Source organism: Cavia porcellus, unplaced genomic scaffold (assembly GCF_034190915.1).
Source record: "Cavia porcellus strain 051 isolate PalLab524CR breed Dunkin Hartley unplaced genomic scaffold, mCavPor4.1 scaffold_25, whole genome shotgun sequence".
In the NCBI taxonomy this organism is placed as follows: domain Eukaryota; kingdom Metazoa; phylum Chordata; class Mammalia; order Rodentia; family Caviidae; genus Cavia; species Cavia porcellus.
The window spans coordinates 8,725,980-8,742,757 of NW_026947508.1; the positions used below are offsets into that span (position 1 = coordinate 8,725,980).

A 16,778-nucleotide genomic window follows, 5' to 3' on the forward strand; every position below is an offset into this window, starting at 1 on the left:
TGCTTAACTTCTTGGCTCTTCAGTTTGCTTGCCTGACATGGAGATAATTATATCTAGGGCATGAGTTGCAAGAATACTGGTGCAGGGTAAGTTGTGATTAGACAAATGTTTTTCTTTAGATACAATTATTTCCTTATTGTATTCACAGTGAGGTCCCTTGTCCCAAAATGAAAAATGCTGGGGATGTGGCTCAGTGGTTGAGCAGTCCTGTGTTAATTGAAAAAGAGAAACAGAGAAGAGAGAGAGAGAGAGAGAGAGAGAGAGAGAGAGAGAAACAAATCTAAAATTCCTTCTCTTGGAATTTTTCTTCTTCAGTTTCCCAAATACAATTCTCTATTGCAGGGAAAGAAATAAATTTTATTATAAGAAACTTGGTTCAGGCCCAAATTTGGTTCAAACATCTACTGACCTATTGTATATGATGAAAGCTTTGCTGGGTGCTTAACTGGTAACTTACCATCTTCAGAAACACATGAAACATAAATTGAGAAACCAATATTGGCATACCAGTAACTTGGTCAAAGTTAAATGGTTCATAAGTGCTAGAACCAGAATTTCAAGTAAAGTCTGAGTTTCAAATCCACCCTTCTATAACCACGCCATTGCCTCTGCAATAACCCTAAACTGATTTGTCAGTTTAAGAAGTGATTCTATAGCCAAGAGAATGAAATGAATCTTTAAAAACCAGGATGTATTGCTGGGCATGGTGGTGCATTCCTGCAATCCCAGCACTTGGGAAGCTGAGGCAGTAGGATTGCTGTGAATGCAAGGCCAGGCAGGTCTACAAAGTGAGTGGAGGGCCAGCCTGAACTGCATAGTGAAATCCTGACTCAAAAAGACAGAAGAAGAAGAAGAAGAAGAAGAGGAGGAGGAGGAGGAGGAGGGGGAGGAGGGGGAGGAGGGGGAGGAGGAGGAGGAGGAGGAGAAAATAAAAATGGTAATCTGAACATTCAGTACATAAAAAAGTTGAAAATTTGATCTGTAAAAAGCGAAATATGTATATCAAACAAAAAATTAACCCAAGAAATAATAAATGAAATATCCTATACAGAACAGAATAAACTACAGAAAATGAAAAACAAAGAAGAAATCTTTAAAATTATATGATCCACATTGCAAGTTTGAGCCAGCCTGGGCTGCATAGGGAGCTCAAGCTCAGCCTGAACTGCAGAGTGAAACCCTGTTTCAAAAAAAGACAAAAATAAAATAAAATAATCCAAAGGCCTGGGCATGGTGGTTCACACCTGTAATCCCAGTGCTCTGGGAGCTGAGTCAGATGGAAAGCAATTTTGAACACAGCTTGGATAAATTGGCAACATAATGAGATTATCTCAAAAGATTTTACAAAGGTGCTGGGAATGTAGCTCAACATGAAAGCTCTGGGTTCAGTCCCCAGTACCAAATGGTAAGGGGCAGACTGTTGAAAGAAATAGAGAGGAGTAGGGAAAAAAATAATTAAGATGTCTTATGTACAGATACAAACTCCCCATAATAAAAGCAACCACGATGTCAACTAGAGGAATCCAGAACTATGCATCAGAGCTGGGGAGAAGGCTGCATTTGCGTTTATGCAGGGAAGATGGCTTCAGTCATGTTCATTGCCCAGTGCGGAGTTCACAGATGTAAGCAAAAATTTCCCAAACACTTCTGTTCATGAACTGAATTATTCACAAACAAGTATTCGTGAACAGAGATACTACTGCATTGCTATTTATTTGATCATTTGTGTCTCATATTGTGTTTATAAACTTATGTGTGCCTGGATGTGCTCCATCTATGTTTATAATAGTTTTATCTTTCTGTTGAATTGCTCCCTTAACCAGTATAGTGGCATTTTGGGCCTCTTCTGATCATTTTTGACTTGAAGCTCACTTGGTTTGAAAAGGAGAGAGATATTTCTGCTAAATTTGAGGTTATCATTGCATAGACTATTTTTTTGCATTCTTTGAATTTTAGTTTATTAATTTTTTGCATTAAATGTGTTTCTTATATACCGAAAACTGCATGATTTTGTTTCTTGACCCCGTCTACCAGTCTGTCTTTTGATTGAGGAACTGAGACCACTCAATTTGAGAGTAAATACTGAAAGTTATTTATTTATGCCTATCATTGAATTATTTTCCTGTTTCTGATTCTCTATTTTTCCCTTCTAATTAAGTACTCACTCTAGCTAATATATTTATTCTATTGCAGAAAAACCAGTATCAAACCAAATGAAAGACTCTTCATACTCAGAAGTTAGAAAGCAATAATTTATTACACTTGTGGCTTGGTAGGAATCAGTTCCAAATCACCAGCCATGAGTCAGCTTAAGAGTTCAGTTTATAGCTTGCAAGAAAGAAGTACAAGGATAAGGGCAGGTTATTACATGATTGCTTACATAAATTCAGTCTTGTGTCCTCAAGCAACCTAGTTCTAAGTAGATTCTTGGGAAGGAGGGGAGGAGCTTTGAGCAGAGCAAGTAGACTTAAATGTGTCTTTGATTGGACTAGTCTGGCCCAAACATGAAGTCCTTGGAGCAAGTTGAAAACAATAGTGTATTTTCTAACTAGAGAACAACACGCGCTTTGAAACTAGATACAGTCAAGTTGACCCACGACATTATCAAGGAGAAGCAGCTGATGCAGACAGTCAAAGGCTGGCTGAAATTAGCAGGCACATGACAAACAGCAGGAGCATAGTCACAGGCCTCTAAATGATTTTTAACTTTGCTATAAAATGTTTATAAATTTGCTGTTGTATAACTGTGCCCTTACAATTCCATTGGATATGTTGGCATAGTATTTTTTTTTTTCTTTTTATAGAATATCCTTCAGAACTTTTTGAAGTGTTGGTTCGGTGGCCATGAGTTTCTTTAGATGCTTTTTGTCATGGAAGTGTATTTTTCATCAGTTTTGAAAGACAGTTTTGCAGATTATCAGTCTGATCTTGAAGTTTTGTTTTCCTTGAGGGTTACTTTAAGATTTTTGTTGAGAAGTTTCCTGTTACTCTAGTAGGTTTTACTTTTATGAGTAATTGTTGCTTTTCACTAACACTTTAAGATTTAATCCTCATGTTGGAGTTCTAGGATCTTGACTGTGCTATCTTACCATGGTAGAGAGTTTCTTTTCTGATCATAGCTATTTTGGGGTTCTACATCTCTCATTTATATGTATGTTAAATTTTTGTTTATATTTGGAAAATTTTCTTCTATTATTTCTATAAATGCCTTTTATAGAAATTATTTCTATATTTATATTATTCCTATTATTTCTATAAATGCCTTTATGCCTTTTACATTGTCTCCTGAGTTTTTACGAACTCCAATTAATCTTAGTTTAATTTTTTTGGTATTATATAGCAGCTTTTGGATCCATTTTTCATATTCTGTTGTTCTTTTTAAGATATCATGAATAATTTGGCACTGACCTGCTACATTATTTTTGACAGAACTTTTAGTCTCCTGAATTTTTGTTGGGTACCATTTCATGAATTCTGATTCTTTTCTGTTCTGGAAATGAATTTTCTGTATGTTTTTGTTTAGCTCAGCTAGTTTTGTTTTTTAATTAACTTATTCTGTAGACTTATTGACTGTTTTATTAGGTCCAATATTCCCTTAGTTATACCTTCTTGGAATTCATCAGGTACTTTATTGATTTGGATTTTTAAAAATTGCTTCTGTTATTCTATTTAGTAGTTCCAATGTGTGACTTTTGATTTTCTCTCTACTTGATGCCCTGGATCAGTGTTGGAGGACTTGGGAGTTTTGGGAGGCATTTTGTTTCTCTGTGGTCTCATATTTCTATTATTGTTGTTGTTTTCACTAAGGCTTACAAGTTGATTATACTGGAAGACTTCATTGCTAGTATGACGATTGTTTTAGTTAATGTCTTCAGTGATGTACTCTAGGTGTGAGTAATTATTGGCCTTTGCCTCTGTAGCAAGATCTAATCATCTCCATTTATTTGGAAGGCTTTAGTACACTTTTCCCAGCACCTAATTCTCTAGGAATGAGTCACATTACTGTAAATGATATGAAAGCAATCCAGGAATTGGCATACAGAGAAAACCAATTACTAGTAATAACTCTGCCACCTCGGCAATGACAACAAAATCAGCAAAGACCAACTGGATATTGATGTACGCTAACAACCAATAAAGTATTTTTCTTAACCATAGGAAAGACACCTCTAATTATAGCATACATACTAAGATTAACATACTAAATTCAACAGCTATAACTTCAGATGCAATAGAATGGTATTCAACAGTAATGGCATAGGGTTAATGATCTAAAGATCCACAAAACTCAATGGTTATACAGTAAAGACAGAGGTGCTGGAGAGTTGGAGAATGAAAGAAGTAAAATTGTGAAGTTAATTACTGAAGAATAAGAAAAGAAAACTGACAGAGCATTCTATTGCAGAGTAAAAGAAAATTGAAGATATGAGAACAAAAATAAGGAAAAAGCAGAATAAGAAAAAAAATAGCAAACTAAAGAAAAATGAGACAGAAGAAAAAGTTAGCAAAAAGTTTAAAAAAGGGGAAAATGCCTCCAAAAAATCAATGAAAGAAAGGGAAAAAGTTGAGTAAACTTTTTGATTTTTAAAAAAATTAGAATTAGAAGTCTCTTTTCAAGATCTGAAGTCTGAGAATCCAGGAAATCATGAGTTTCTCCACCTCGCTCTATTATCTGTGGGTTTCTGAGTGCCTCCACCATGTCAGAGACCTCTTTGTCCATGCACCAACAGACAGTATCAATCATCCAAGCCAGGGTGTGTCCTTGCTGGCCTTGGTAGATGGGGAATGCATACCAATGGTCTCTGCTGGATGGAGGCTGCAGGGGGTGGGGGTGGGGTCCAAGCAGACTACAGGATTTAATGCTAACATCTTCAAATTCAAACACTGATGAAACTTGCATTCATGGGGTCTGTCTTTTCAGTATAGAAAGAGGCTTGTGTCCTCCCTTTCCTGGGCTTAAACTTCTTCTTATCTAGGTTCAGTCCTCACCCTCTCCACATCTGTCTTTTGTGGCTGTCTTTCGCCTAGTCACTGCGCAAGTGTAACACTGGAAGCCCTGAAGTAGAGTTGTTTTTCAGGTATTTTGTGGCTCAGACTTAAACAATTAACTCCTTTCTGCAATAGCACCTGATTAAACACTCCTTGGTAATATTGTGGACACCTCACTGGGTTTCTTCTCTAATTCTAACCTGTTGTGAAGGAGCCACTTTCAATGTAAAGTCCCCCACAGTTTTGGTAGCATATAATAGCCACGAACTTTTCTTGGGGCTAGTGCTTCTGCCCATAATGTCTGAATTGGCCAACTCTCTGAATTTATCTTTGCTTCCTGGACCATGTCTTAAGCTACAACCAGGTTGATTAATTGTCTGGTGGTTCTTCTGTTCCCTGCCAAGAAGAAACAAAATATGGAGCCAGCTCCCAGTCAGTAGGTGACTGGGTCAGCATGGACTCCACAGTCACGAACTTGGTTGAGGGCCAATATGTTGTTGCATCCTTCACCCACATGGTGCTGCCGCATCATTTGACAAAGTGTTTCTTAATTTGATTTAGTAGTGGCCAAATGACTGATGTTTCTGTGATGAAACTGGAAACAGATGATGAATCAGACATTGCCATAGTCTGGTTCTTTCATTTGGGTATGCAACTATTTGAATTTTGAGTTCAGTTAGCTGGAATTTTTGTTAAAAATGAGACATCATTTTTACTCAAATGGTCATGCCCATAGTTTCTGAATCTTTCAACTCTCTGGGCTTATATTCATTCCCTAGGTGTTGTCATCATCCATGATCAGATTGACCAGTTAGCTAGTGCTTTTTCTCTTCCCTGCCAGAACCACTTGTAGGCAAACTATAATTATTAAAATTTGAATGTTTTCCAAATGATTTGTTGAAGGTTCATGCAGCAACTGTATCACTTCAAGAAAAAAAAAAAAAAAACAACTGAAAAAGTTATTGCCAATGATGAAACTTTAAAGTTTCAAACTAAAGCCAGAATTTGGGAAAATTCTATGAACTTCACAACTGTTTTTCAGCATATTGTGATTTTCTATGACTGAGCTTCTACAAATCCACAAGCAATGGTTCAGACAGATACTTTAGAAGTGTTTCACTCTTCTGCACCGGTGCAACCTGCATCAAAGAGAAGGTGGACTTCCTTGCTTCTGCCCAGGTACCTGGAGACAGAAGGACAAATATGCTGAGCAGCAGGAGCATCTGGAACAGCCACTTGAACGTGTCTGGTAGCAGGAATCACTGGTGAGCCTGACTGAGATTTGCAGAGTGAAAGGGTTGGCACTGAAAAAATCCCTGGCATTTGGTGCTACTAACAGGTACGCTGTCCCCTGTCATGTTGATAAACCCATTCAAATCAGGTCCTTCTCAGCGGTATAGAAATATTGGTGTTCTGTGGCCTCTCTTGCAGTAAACTGTACTACAGTCACATTGCAGCAGTTTACTTTCAAAATCTGAGGGTTCAGTGGTGACAAGGTGCTAGTTTTCACTGTCACAAAGTGTTTTCATCATTTATAAGAGAGTTGGCCCAATACATAACTGAAGTGAGTATCTAATTCAAAACTGTACTTGTCAATATAGTCGTATAAATCTTCTGTCCCCTCTTGGTTATCCTCACCAACTGATCATAATGTTTATGTCTCTGGGAAAATGATTTCATTTAGAAGATCATACTTGCCAGAATAAAATTGAAACTCTACACATCCAAACTGTAATCATGCGTCTAACATTCCACAAGTAGCTCAACACCTATGAAGTATCATGAATAAATTCAAACACTTTATTCTTAACTAGGTTGATAAAATTCAGCCAAACCCCAGTCTACTAGCTGCAGCTTTCTATGTGATCAAACATGACATTATGGGGCTTCACATTTCTGTGCTTAATTATCATACTGTGAAAATAATCCAGTAATCTCATTTATGCGAAATTGAGTATCATAGTCTGTGAATGTCGGATATAATCATTTGCAGTCTGTGTTCTTTACATGTTCAAAAGCCAAAGTGAGCATTCATGATGCAGGGTTATTTTGTTGTTGTTGTTTTGTTCTTATTGTTGTCGTTGATGCTGCTGTTGTTTTTACAAAACGCATTTTTTAAAAACAGGTTAAAACCAAGAAAAATAAAATAGAACAAAATCAATCAAAACAAACCAGTGCAAGTGACACAGGAGTTCACAACAACAGGAAATTAACAATGGTTATCATAATGTCTCTTGCCTTCTTCAAAATAGCTGCAGATACTTTCAGACATAGTAAAAATCAAACAAAACAACAGAATAAAACCGATAAAAGCAAAATAATGAATGCAATAAAAAAAAAAACCTTTAAACAAGAAAATCCAAAATGGCTACCATAATATATCTTGCTATCTTTGAAATAGCTGCCCCTGCTATCGGATACAATAAAATCAAACAAAACAGAAAAAAAAAAAAAAAAAAAACCCAACCCAACAAAACAATGAAAATGATATTGGACTTCAAAACAAGACAATAAGGAATCACCCATGGACACCACACTCAGAAGGTGATCCCCCATCTGTGCTACACTAAAATCCTCTGAGTAGATGATCAGAGCACTGGCTTTAGACCTGCAAAGTCAGTGAAATTCTAAACACTACAAGCATTAAATTATATTCCACCTCAGGAGCCATCATCACAGCCTGTTTCTCTGGATTAGCTGGTCACTTATAGGTGGGGCGGGGTATAGGGGAATGTTGGCTTTTCTTGTGTCCCAACCCACATGCTGGAAGGGGCTGGAGTCTGGCTTTCTACCTACTGCCTGCATATTACACTGATTCACAAGGAGGGCTTGCTTCTTGGTGACTTCTTGTCCTCTTGCCCTGTAGCCCACAAATGGTACTGACTCACAGGAAAAGGCTGAGTCTGATTCTCCTCCCCAGGAACCCTTGCAAGGTGCCAACTCAGAGGGAGGGCTTGCTTTTTGGTGATTTCTTGTTCTCTTCCCCCGTAGCTCACCACACAGTCTTTTCAAAGTCTATCAATGTGGTGATGTTGGAGCCTCTCTCATATTTTCTAAAGTCTTTATTTAATGCTTAATTTTCTACTTTTCTCTTGGCTTGAAAATTTTAACAACTTCTTCATTGTGAGTGATGTTGTTCTCTTTTTCCTCATGTAATTTTTGTACCAGTTGGTAGTCATCTTGATTTCCTCATTCCACCATATATGCCTCATAATCCCAGTACCCTCATATCTATGTGTATCTGGGTAAACTCTGGTCCTGCCTGGTGGGGGTTCTAAGACAACAGGTAGGTTGGTGCATGAAGCTGAACTTGATGTCTCAAGATCTGTCAAACATTATGTTCAGAGGCAGCTGGGAGTAAGTTCTTGTCTCAGATCTATTTTCATCAAACCATGTGGAAGCCACAGCTCCACTCTCCTCATACAAACAATATATGGTTTCAGTGAAGGAGGAGACACAGACCATCGCCATGAGCCACGGGGACTAGTGTGAGGCTGAAGCCGAGCCTAACAACTTAATACCTCAGTGCTTCTCTGAGGAGATCAACAGTGATATTAACCAATGAGAATTTTTAAAAATATTACATAATGAAGCATGTTAACATTTGAAGATCCAACAGCTCAGTAAACTACTGTTTTCTGAGTGGCCAAGAAATTTTTATTAAGTCACAAAAAGATGCTTTATAACATGAAATCCAACAGCAACAGTTTTCAAATCCACTAAGTATTTTTAGATCCCACAATGTAACTTTTAACAGACTACTTTCTGCTCGATAAGTTTTGTTGTAGTATCAAAGGTACTATTACTATGATCTCTTTCTACTCATCACACTTCTGATATCAAATCACTTCTGATTCCATACTAAGCATATCTTTAATTCTCTGTAGACAATGAGTGTGCCACAGATTTACTTATTTCTGATACTAGCTACTGAGAGATAGGGCAAAACCCACGAGTTAGGGAGCAGCCCTAAACCACAAGTAGTGTATCCTCAAATTACACTTCTTTCTTTTATCAACTTAGATATTTGTAAAAACCAAAAACAGCAGCACTCTAGAGGCTGAGGCAGAAGGATCACTGTGAATTCAAAGGCAGCCTGAACTGAATAGTGAGACCTTTTCTCAAAAAGGCAAAAACAAATAAACCATAAAATGATACCACACTTCTCAATGAATTTTTCTTTTGAAAAAGAGATTTAATTTTCATTAAAAACTTAATTATGTATGAGGAGAGCTATACAAGGGGCTGACAAGAGTAAAAATGATCAAAAAATACTATGACCATAGTATGTTTTGAATCTGCCAAAATGAAAACCATTAATCTGAATAACCAATTTTATTATTTTAAAATTAATCAATATGTTCTAGATATATGTTTTAGTCTCAGATATGATAAATACTGATAGATATAACTGGTGGTATGCTGGCAAACTTTCTGAAAAATATCTGGTGGTTTTGTAGGGTTTTGTTTTATCAAAATTTATTCATCTGTACAATCATTTTTAATGAAATTTCATGTTACAGTTTACAATGGAAGCTAAGCAAAACGTAATTATACAACATATATGAGTCCTTGACCTTTTATTAGAAAGCCATCCTTTTTAGCTCCAACCATACCAAGATTTTAGCCATCCCTAAACAGAGTTTCTTTCCTATTTACTGGTACATTATCTCCCATGTTCTTTCACGACCAAGCACTTAATTTTAGCACTTCCAACAGTTTCCTGGAATTCTTTTGTTTTTGTTTAAAGGTCATTGGAAAATCCTTTCCTTAAACTGCTGTCAGGAACTCAGTGTCTTCATTGGTAGCAAGCAGACTGAAAGCAGGGTCCTGCTTCTTTACTCTAGTTGTATGTAATGGACATCTGATAGTCTTTCTTAAGAGCTGAAGAGTATTTCGTTATAAAGCTGAGCCTAGCCCTTTGTTGGTGAATACCTAAGTGACTCTGGATTTTTTCCTGTAATGAATTAGCAAGATAATGGCCTTTGTCCTGTTAAACTGGGCTCTGTGGGATAGGGCCAACATCTGATTACTAATTCTTTGCAACCCCACTTCAGCATCCATGACATGGAATATAAAATGCTATAAAAGAATGAATGAGGAATGTGTAGAAAAATCATACTGTATTAGCTTCAAGCACTTATACAAGGATTTTCCTGGAAACCTCTTAGTGAGAACTGCAAACAGGAGGTGAAGAGAACCCAATGATTGAAGATTTGAATTGGAATATATTGAAGTCCCACATGTTTCATTTGGTAGCAATGTGACTTCAGACAGTTGCTTAATCTGTCTTTGCTCCAATAATGTCATCTACAAAATGGGTAAAATAGTGGCACCTTCCTCAGAGGATTGCTTTGAGAGAACACATGTAGAAGTCTTAGAATAGGCCTCTTCCACCTGCACTCATCATTTATGTAGGAGTAGCATTCAAATCTCCCCTGGCTACTAAAGAATTCAAATTGCCTCAATTGTAAAAATGCAGCAAGAATGATGCCCATCTCAAGGTACAAACATGGAAACCAGGTCCTTTCATTACTGCTTTTGTAGTGGTAGTTGTTGGTTGGATTTGGCTCTGTGGGTTCAGTTTTACTCCTGAAGAATCAGCTGTTCCCTTATGAAGAGTATTTATACACAGAGTCTGTCACCAGGGAGACAGTCAACATAGAGAATCCAGAGTCACGTCACTGTCCCTGGAGGCTGTAAGCAAACTAACAGGGCTGTTTTATTCTCTGACATTAGAAGCATGCCATCCACTTCCCAGTCAGCAGGATGACTGGGAAGAGGAAAACGTTGTCTCAAACAGTGTCTCCATAGCACTTCTGCCTTCTCCAGAACCTGTCCAGGTGTAAGAACTTGGGACAGCCCTCATCATGTTTTCAACTGCGTTAAACCCACAGTCATTCTCTACACCAGGCTGGCAGATTGAGAAGAAGTACTCAACTGCTGTCCTTACTGGAAACTGGGTGGAAGAGAGGAGGAAGGTAAGGAGGAAGAGCCCAGGGCAGACCAGAGGGAAAACTGACAGATGTAGGGGTAAATTCATCTCTCTCTCTCTCTCTCTCTCTCTCTCTCTCTCTCTCTGTCTCTTGGCTATACTATTGGGGATTAAACCCTGGGTCTTCACACTGAGCTACATTCCCAATTCTTTATTCAAACAATTTCTTGAGCTGTTTCATCAGATTGCTAAATTGTCTTGGCTGGGCTCTAATATGAAATCTTCCTGCCTCAGCCTTCCACAGTGCTGGGAATAAAGGCATGCATCATCATACCCAGCTTCATTCCTACTTTCAAATCAAAGATAGCTAGGGAATTTCAGCTCTACATAAGGCACACTGAAGTAATCATCTAGTCCTTGGTACATTTTGAATATATAGTACTATAGTGGAGGTGTCAGTATAGTTCTATTTCTCAGTACTATTCTCAATACAATGTTTCTAGACATCTAAATATATCCTATCCCAAGTCCTTTATGCCTTTCTTTGACTATCTTCTCCACTTTACCTGGCCAAGCCCCTCCCAGGTTAGGGCACTGGCTGAAGAAAGTGTGGCAATCTCTGTACTTGCACTGATGTCCAATGATGTGCCATGGTTCTCTAGGGCTTGATTTACAATCCAGCCCTGCCTGTATGTTTCACTTTGTAATTTCAAATCAGACTTCATATAATGGAAAGATAGTCCCTGTTCCTTGATAGGCAAAACTAAAATAGAGAAATGTGCATACTTTCAAAACTAAAATATAGATTTACTGCAGTCTCAATCTAAATACCAACAGCTTTCTGATAATAAAAAAACATGAACAATTACAGGCATGGAGGTACATGTCTGTAATCCCAGCACATAGGAGGCTGAAGCAGGAGAATTGTTATGAATTTGAAGTCACTCAGTATGAGTTATACACTGAGTTTAAGATCAACCTGAACTACAAGATGAGATCCTGTCTCAGAAAAGGAAAAAAAAAAAAAACCCGTAAAATTCATATGAAACTAGAAGAAACCCAGAATAGTTGAAGCATTCCAGGGTAACAAGAGCAAAGTAGAAGGCAACACAACGCTGGATTTCAAGTTACATTACAAATGTAGAGTAAAAAGTTACTAGATAATAAGAAATAGGGTGATAAATATTTGGCAAAATGAAAAGAGACAAAAAGATAGAGAGAGTGGAAGGGAGAGGATGTGAAGGAATGAAAAAAATTAGGATTCATTTATGCACATGTAATTACTAATTAAAAAACAAAAGCAAATTAAATGAGTCATCTCATGTCCTGAAAGAAACAAGCAAACCAAATCACCAAACAAAATATAGAATAGGTTCTTGTTGTTCCTTAATGCTTTATCATTGGGAAATTCTTTGTCTCAGTGGGCCTCCTGGAAATTGAATATCTTCATTTGTGCCAATTGAGAGACATCTAGACATCTTCATGTCTTAGAAAATGGGCAAGAAAAAGGGAGATTCAGCAGCCTTGCTGTGGGAAGAATACAAAAGATTTATGGCAATGTCTGAGAACCCAAAAAGGCTGTTTTCATAGAGTACATTAGTGGACCTCACCTCTCTGGCTAGACATGGTCTGTGGCCACCACCAACTCCAGTTGCTCTTGGTCTCACTGGGGGAGCAGGTAGTGTAAGGGAAGTGTCAAGGACCAGAGGGATTGGCTGAGCAGTGAATTCAGTACCTTAGAGTGATATAGTATTCAGGGATAGTATGAGCTGGTCTTATGTAGAGAGAATATTGCATATGGAATGGAGCTGGCATGATGTCAAGATATGGGGCCAAGAAGTTCACATCCTACTTCATGGGTTCCCATAAATGGTTAAAACATTATAGGAGCTTTAAAAGCAGTAAAAGTCTGTAGCAACCAACTGATTATTCAACAAAGAGAAGATCATATTCAAAATGATAGACATTTCAAGGAGGTTTTATTTGTTCTGTCCTCATCGACTCCTCAGCAAAGCATAGCATAGCCTGTAATCTGAGGAATGTGGTAAGCCAGGTCTTAGTCCTGTCCCAAAGAAGGAAGAGTAATTCTAACCTTTCTGGGCTACCGAGACAAAGTCTAGCTCTTCTAACTTGGAACTCAGAAGGGGAAAATGTGGCATGGCTCGTTTCCCAGGATAGGAAGAATCATGGGGAATAGTAGCAGACACAGCTAATGAAAGCCACCAGGGGACTTCAGATTTGTAAATGTCTTAGGTAAATATTATCGATAGAGGACTATAGAACATGTAAAGCCCAAAGAAGGAGCAGGGATAAGATTTATGAAATATTAAAACGATTAAAAAGAAACATATGGAAAGAAAATCTGGAAAAAGCACATACACCCTTAGGCAAAAAGTATACTAGCAAATGCCTAAGAATATTTTCAACCTTCCTGAGGACTGACCTTAGACTTAGAACATGATCTGCTTGTTAGAACATGATCTGCTTGTGTGTTACTTGCACAAATCCAGTCTACAGAGACTGGGAGAGTTGGTAACTTTCCCTCCCCACACCCTTCCAAATTCTTAATCTTCAACAGCAGAAAATTCAGTTGGCCTATAAATCAGAAACCATGGTTCACCCAAAGGAATAAAATAAAATAAAATAGAAAAACGTCTCTAACAAATAGCATAAATATCAAATTACTAGTAAAAAAGACTTAACTGTCTTCAATTTGTTTAGGAAAGCTATTTTTAAAAAAAGTAAAATAAGAAAACAGCATTTGAACAAAATGACAATGCAAGAAAAAGAGACCAATGGCATAATTTAAAACTGAGAAATGCAATACATAAATCGAATAATTTAACAGATGGGTTCAACAGCAGATTGGAAAAGGCAGAGGAAAATATCACTAAATGAAAAGAGTGAACAGAGCTTAAAGAACTCATGTGTCGCCATCAAATGCATCAAAAGATATGTCAAGGGAATGCCAGTGAGAGTAGAGACCTCAAAGGGCAAAAAGACTGTTTCAAAATATAACTACTGAAAACTTTCCATATTTGAGTAATGGATGGTTTTTTAAATCAAAGATGGCCAATGAACACTAACAGCATACATATAAAGAAATCCATGTTGACATGTACCATAATTAAATCACTGAAAACCAGAGACAAAGAGAGAATCTTGAAAGCACTGAGAAAAGTAGTCTGTCACGTAAAAGGAATCTGCATCAAGATTGTCTTAGTCATTTTTCTCTTGTTGTTGAGACAAAACAACTGACACCCAAAATGAAGGAAGGAAAAGTTTATTTAGCTTACATTTTTTTGGAGGTTTCAATCCATACTCTGAAGTCCATACTTCAGTCCATACTCTGTTGGCTTCAAGGAAGGGTGCCATTGCTAAGGAGCAGTTGTTCATGGTGGCCACAAGCAACAACACTGAAATGTGCAAAAGTGGAAAAGTACAGCTCGCTCCCTCCTCTATATTGTATGCTGTCTCTGCCCCTGGGCAGGTGCAACACTCCTACCACCAATCCCACCGCTAGACAATGAACCAGTCACAAATACTAGATTCAGCTGCCTGCATGAATGCATGGGTCATCCAAACACAAACCATAACTAGGATTGTCAGTATATTTTGAGCAGAAAATTTAGAAGCTGGAAGTTAATGAGGTAATAGATTCTAAGTAATAGAAAAATCTATTAACTGAAAATTCTAGATCCCACAAAACTGTTCTAAATGATGAAGAAATTAAGGAATTTCCAAATAAAGGAAGACTAAGGGAATTCATCTCAAGCACACTTGCCTTACAAGGCACACAAAGCAGAATCTTTAAATTAAAATGAAAGGTATTAGCAGCTTAAAGCCATAGAATATCAAAGCTCCAAATTATGTGAAGCAAAAATGGACAGAATTAAAAGGAGTGCTAGACTGCTATACAATGACAGTAATATTTTAATATTAGATAGAATAACCAAATAGAAGACCATATAAAATTAGGAGACTTGGACCACACTGTGGACCATTCTGAGCTAATGTATTGTATGCAACACTCCACTTGACAAGAGTAAAATCATTTTGCTCAAGTTCAGTACAGGGATAGAGGTTCAGTTTTGAATAGAATGTTCTGGAGATAGATGAGAGGAATGGTTGAACAACAATGTGAATGTACTTAATGTCTCTGAATTGTCCACTGATAATGTTTTTGGGGTTTGTTTTGTTTGTTTTTTGTTTTTGCTGCTGGGGATCAAACTCAGGACATTATACTTGCCAGGCAGGTGCCAGGCTGCTGAACTACATCCCTGGCTGATAATGGTTAAAGCTGTAAATATTTAATATTACAGCACATTGAATTTCAAGAAAATATGATATAGTGAAAACAGAGAGAGGGTGTGTGGAGTTGGGAACAGCGAGAAACAATAAAGAGAAAGGAAAGAAGAGACAGATAAGTGACAGAGTGCGGAGAATGTAGGTGAGAAAGGAAGCAGGTGAGGGCCATGAGGAGGTGGCCAGTATGGCCAGAAGCAGCTTCTGAGGATGCAGATGGCTGGTAACCAACCCCTGAACCTTTAATCAGTTGTGTAGGATATTCTGGCTTGTATTTAACTTTGTCTGCCAGTCTTTTGATGACCCAGAAGGTGAGGGCAGTCACAGCAGAAGTTTGCAAACAGTGGCATCTTAGAGGTTCTGCTGAATATTTTCTCTTTTTCAGTTCACCAGAGATACTGACCAGGTCCCCCAGAGCACTCACAGAAAGGAGTACGTCGCTTTTCCAGGCCACAAGCCAGACCAGATCTCCAGGTGGTATGGGAAGAGAAGAGCTGAGGTAAGAGAGAAAGCTGGTCCCACACAGAGGCGTGGGGTCCTCCCCACATTCATGACATACAAGCCAACATCTTCCAGGCTCAGCATGTCCTGGGCAATCAGGAGCAGTTTCATGAGCATCTTGCTGCCAGGGACTTCAATCAGTGTTACCCTATCACTGCTTCTATGAGCAGGTGATGTTAAATCTCAGGGTGGTAACAGCCCTGTAGAGAAAAGCGGTCAACAGTTAGGAAAGAATACAATAAGGGCCTCATTAGGCTTTATTAAAGATATTAATAGAAAATCTTAGCACAAGTGGCTTTTGCCTCTGTAGTTAATCCTTTTAGCGATTAAAAGGACAAAGGTAGAGAAAGAGAGAAACTAGACCTAGAAAGGCCCTAGCTAACACATTTAAATATAAGAATTTACCAGAGTAAGAACTGATAGACATAGCAGATGAAAGACAGAAGCATAGAAATCTGGCTAGTTATCCCCTCCCCTACTGCAAACAAATGAAAAGGAAACAAGTGGAGGTCATCTAACTCTTAGTATATAAAATTATACACAGTTACATCTATGCATCTATGCATGTATATGTGTGTGTGCGTGTATGTGTGTGTGTATTCCCTAAGGTCACTATATTACATTACATACACACACACTGCACTACATTGGGTCACTATGTTAGATACCAAAAACATTACTCTTCTTAATCACTAACTCTAAGCTACCTTTCTGTAAGTACCCCCTCAATTTATGTATCACAAAACATTAGGTAACAGTCAATTAAAGCCCACCAAAAGGAATGTGCATGTAGGCAAAGGTGCCCAAAGACAACCAGAAAGCCAATCAGATGTGACATGTTCCAGGTACCCACATGGAGGAAGTAGTCATTAGTTCTAATAAAAGAAACCAGGGTCACGTGCTTGGAGGAATCCATCTTTCACAAACCTCCTGCACTCACTCTGGGGCAGTTTTCTGTCTTCTGACGGCTCTTCCTTACAAATAAAGCATCTTCCTTTCTTAAACTCTTTCCCTTTCATTCATTCCTGGTGCTGAGTTTATGATATCA

General features: G+C 38.0%; 1 protein-coding gene and 1 pseudogene across 2 annotated transcripts in view; one reads left to right on the plus strand and one right to left on the minus strand.

Annotated features, from left to right (window-relative positions):
• Positions 1-1,420: 1,420 nt before the first annotated feature.
• LOC100720528 (cilia- and flagella-associated protein 107-like) overlaps positions 1,421-16,778 on the plus strand; it is a 28,014-nt gene continuing 12,656 nt past the window's right edge. Inside the window, exons 1-2 of one of the 2 annotated variants that reach the window (XM_063235208.1) lie at positions 1,421-1,622; positions 15,615-15,728. In XM_063235208.1, the coding sequence (XP_063091278.1) occupies positions 1,569-1,622; positions 15,615-15,728 (168 nt within the window). In that variant the 5' untranslated portion in view covers positions 1,421-1,568. Of the gene's footprint in view, positions 1,623-10,663; positions 10,971-15,614; positions 15,729-16,778 lie in introns of those variants that run through there. The other variant, XM_003471193.4, reaches the window with a different exon arrangement.
• LOC100720794 (casein kinase II subunit alpha-like) lies at positions 6,060-7,020 on the minus strand (annotated as a pseudogene).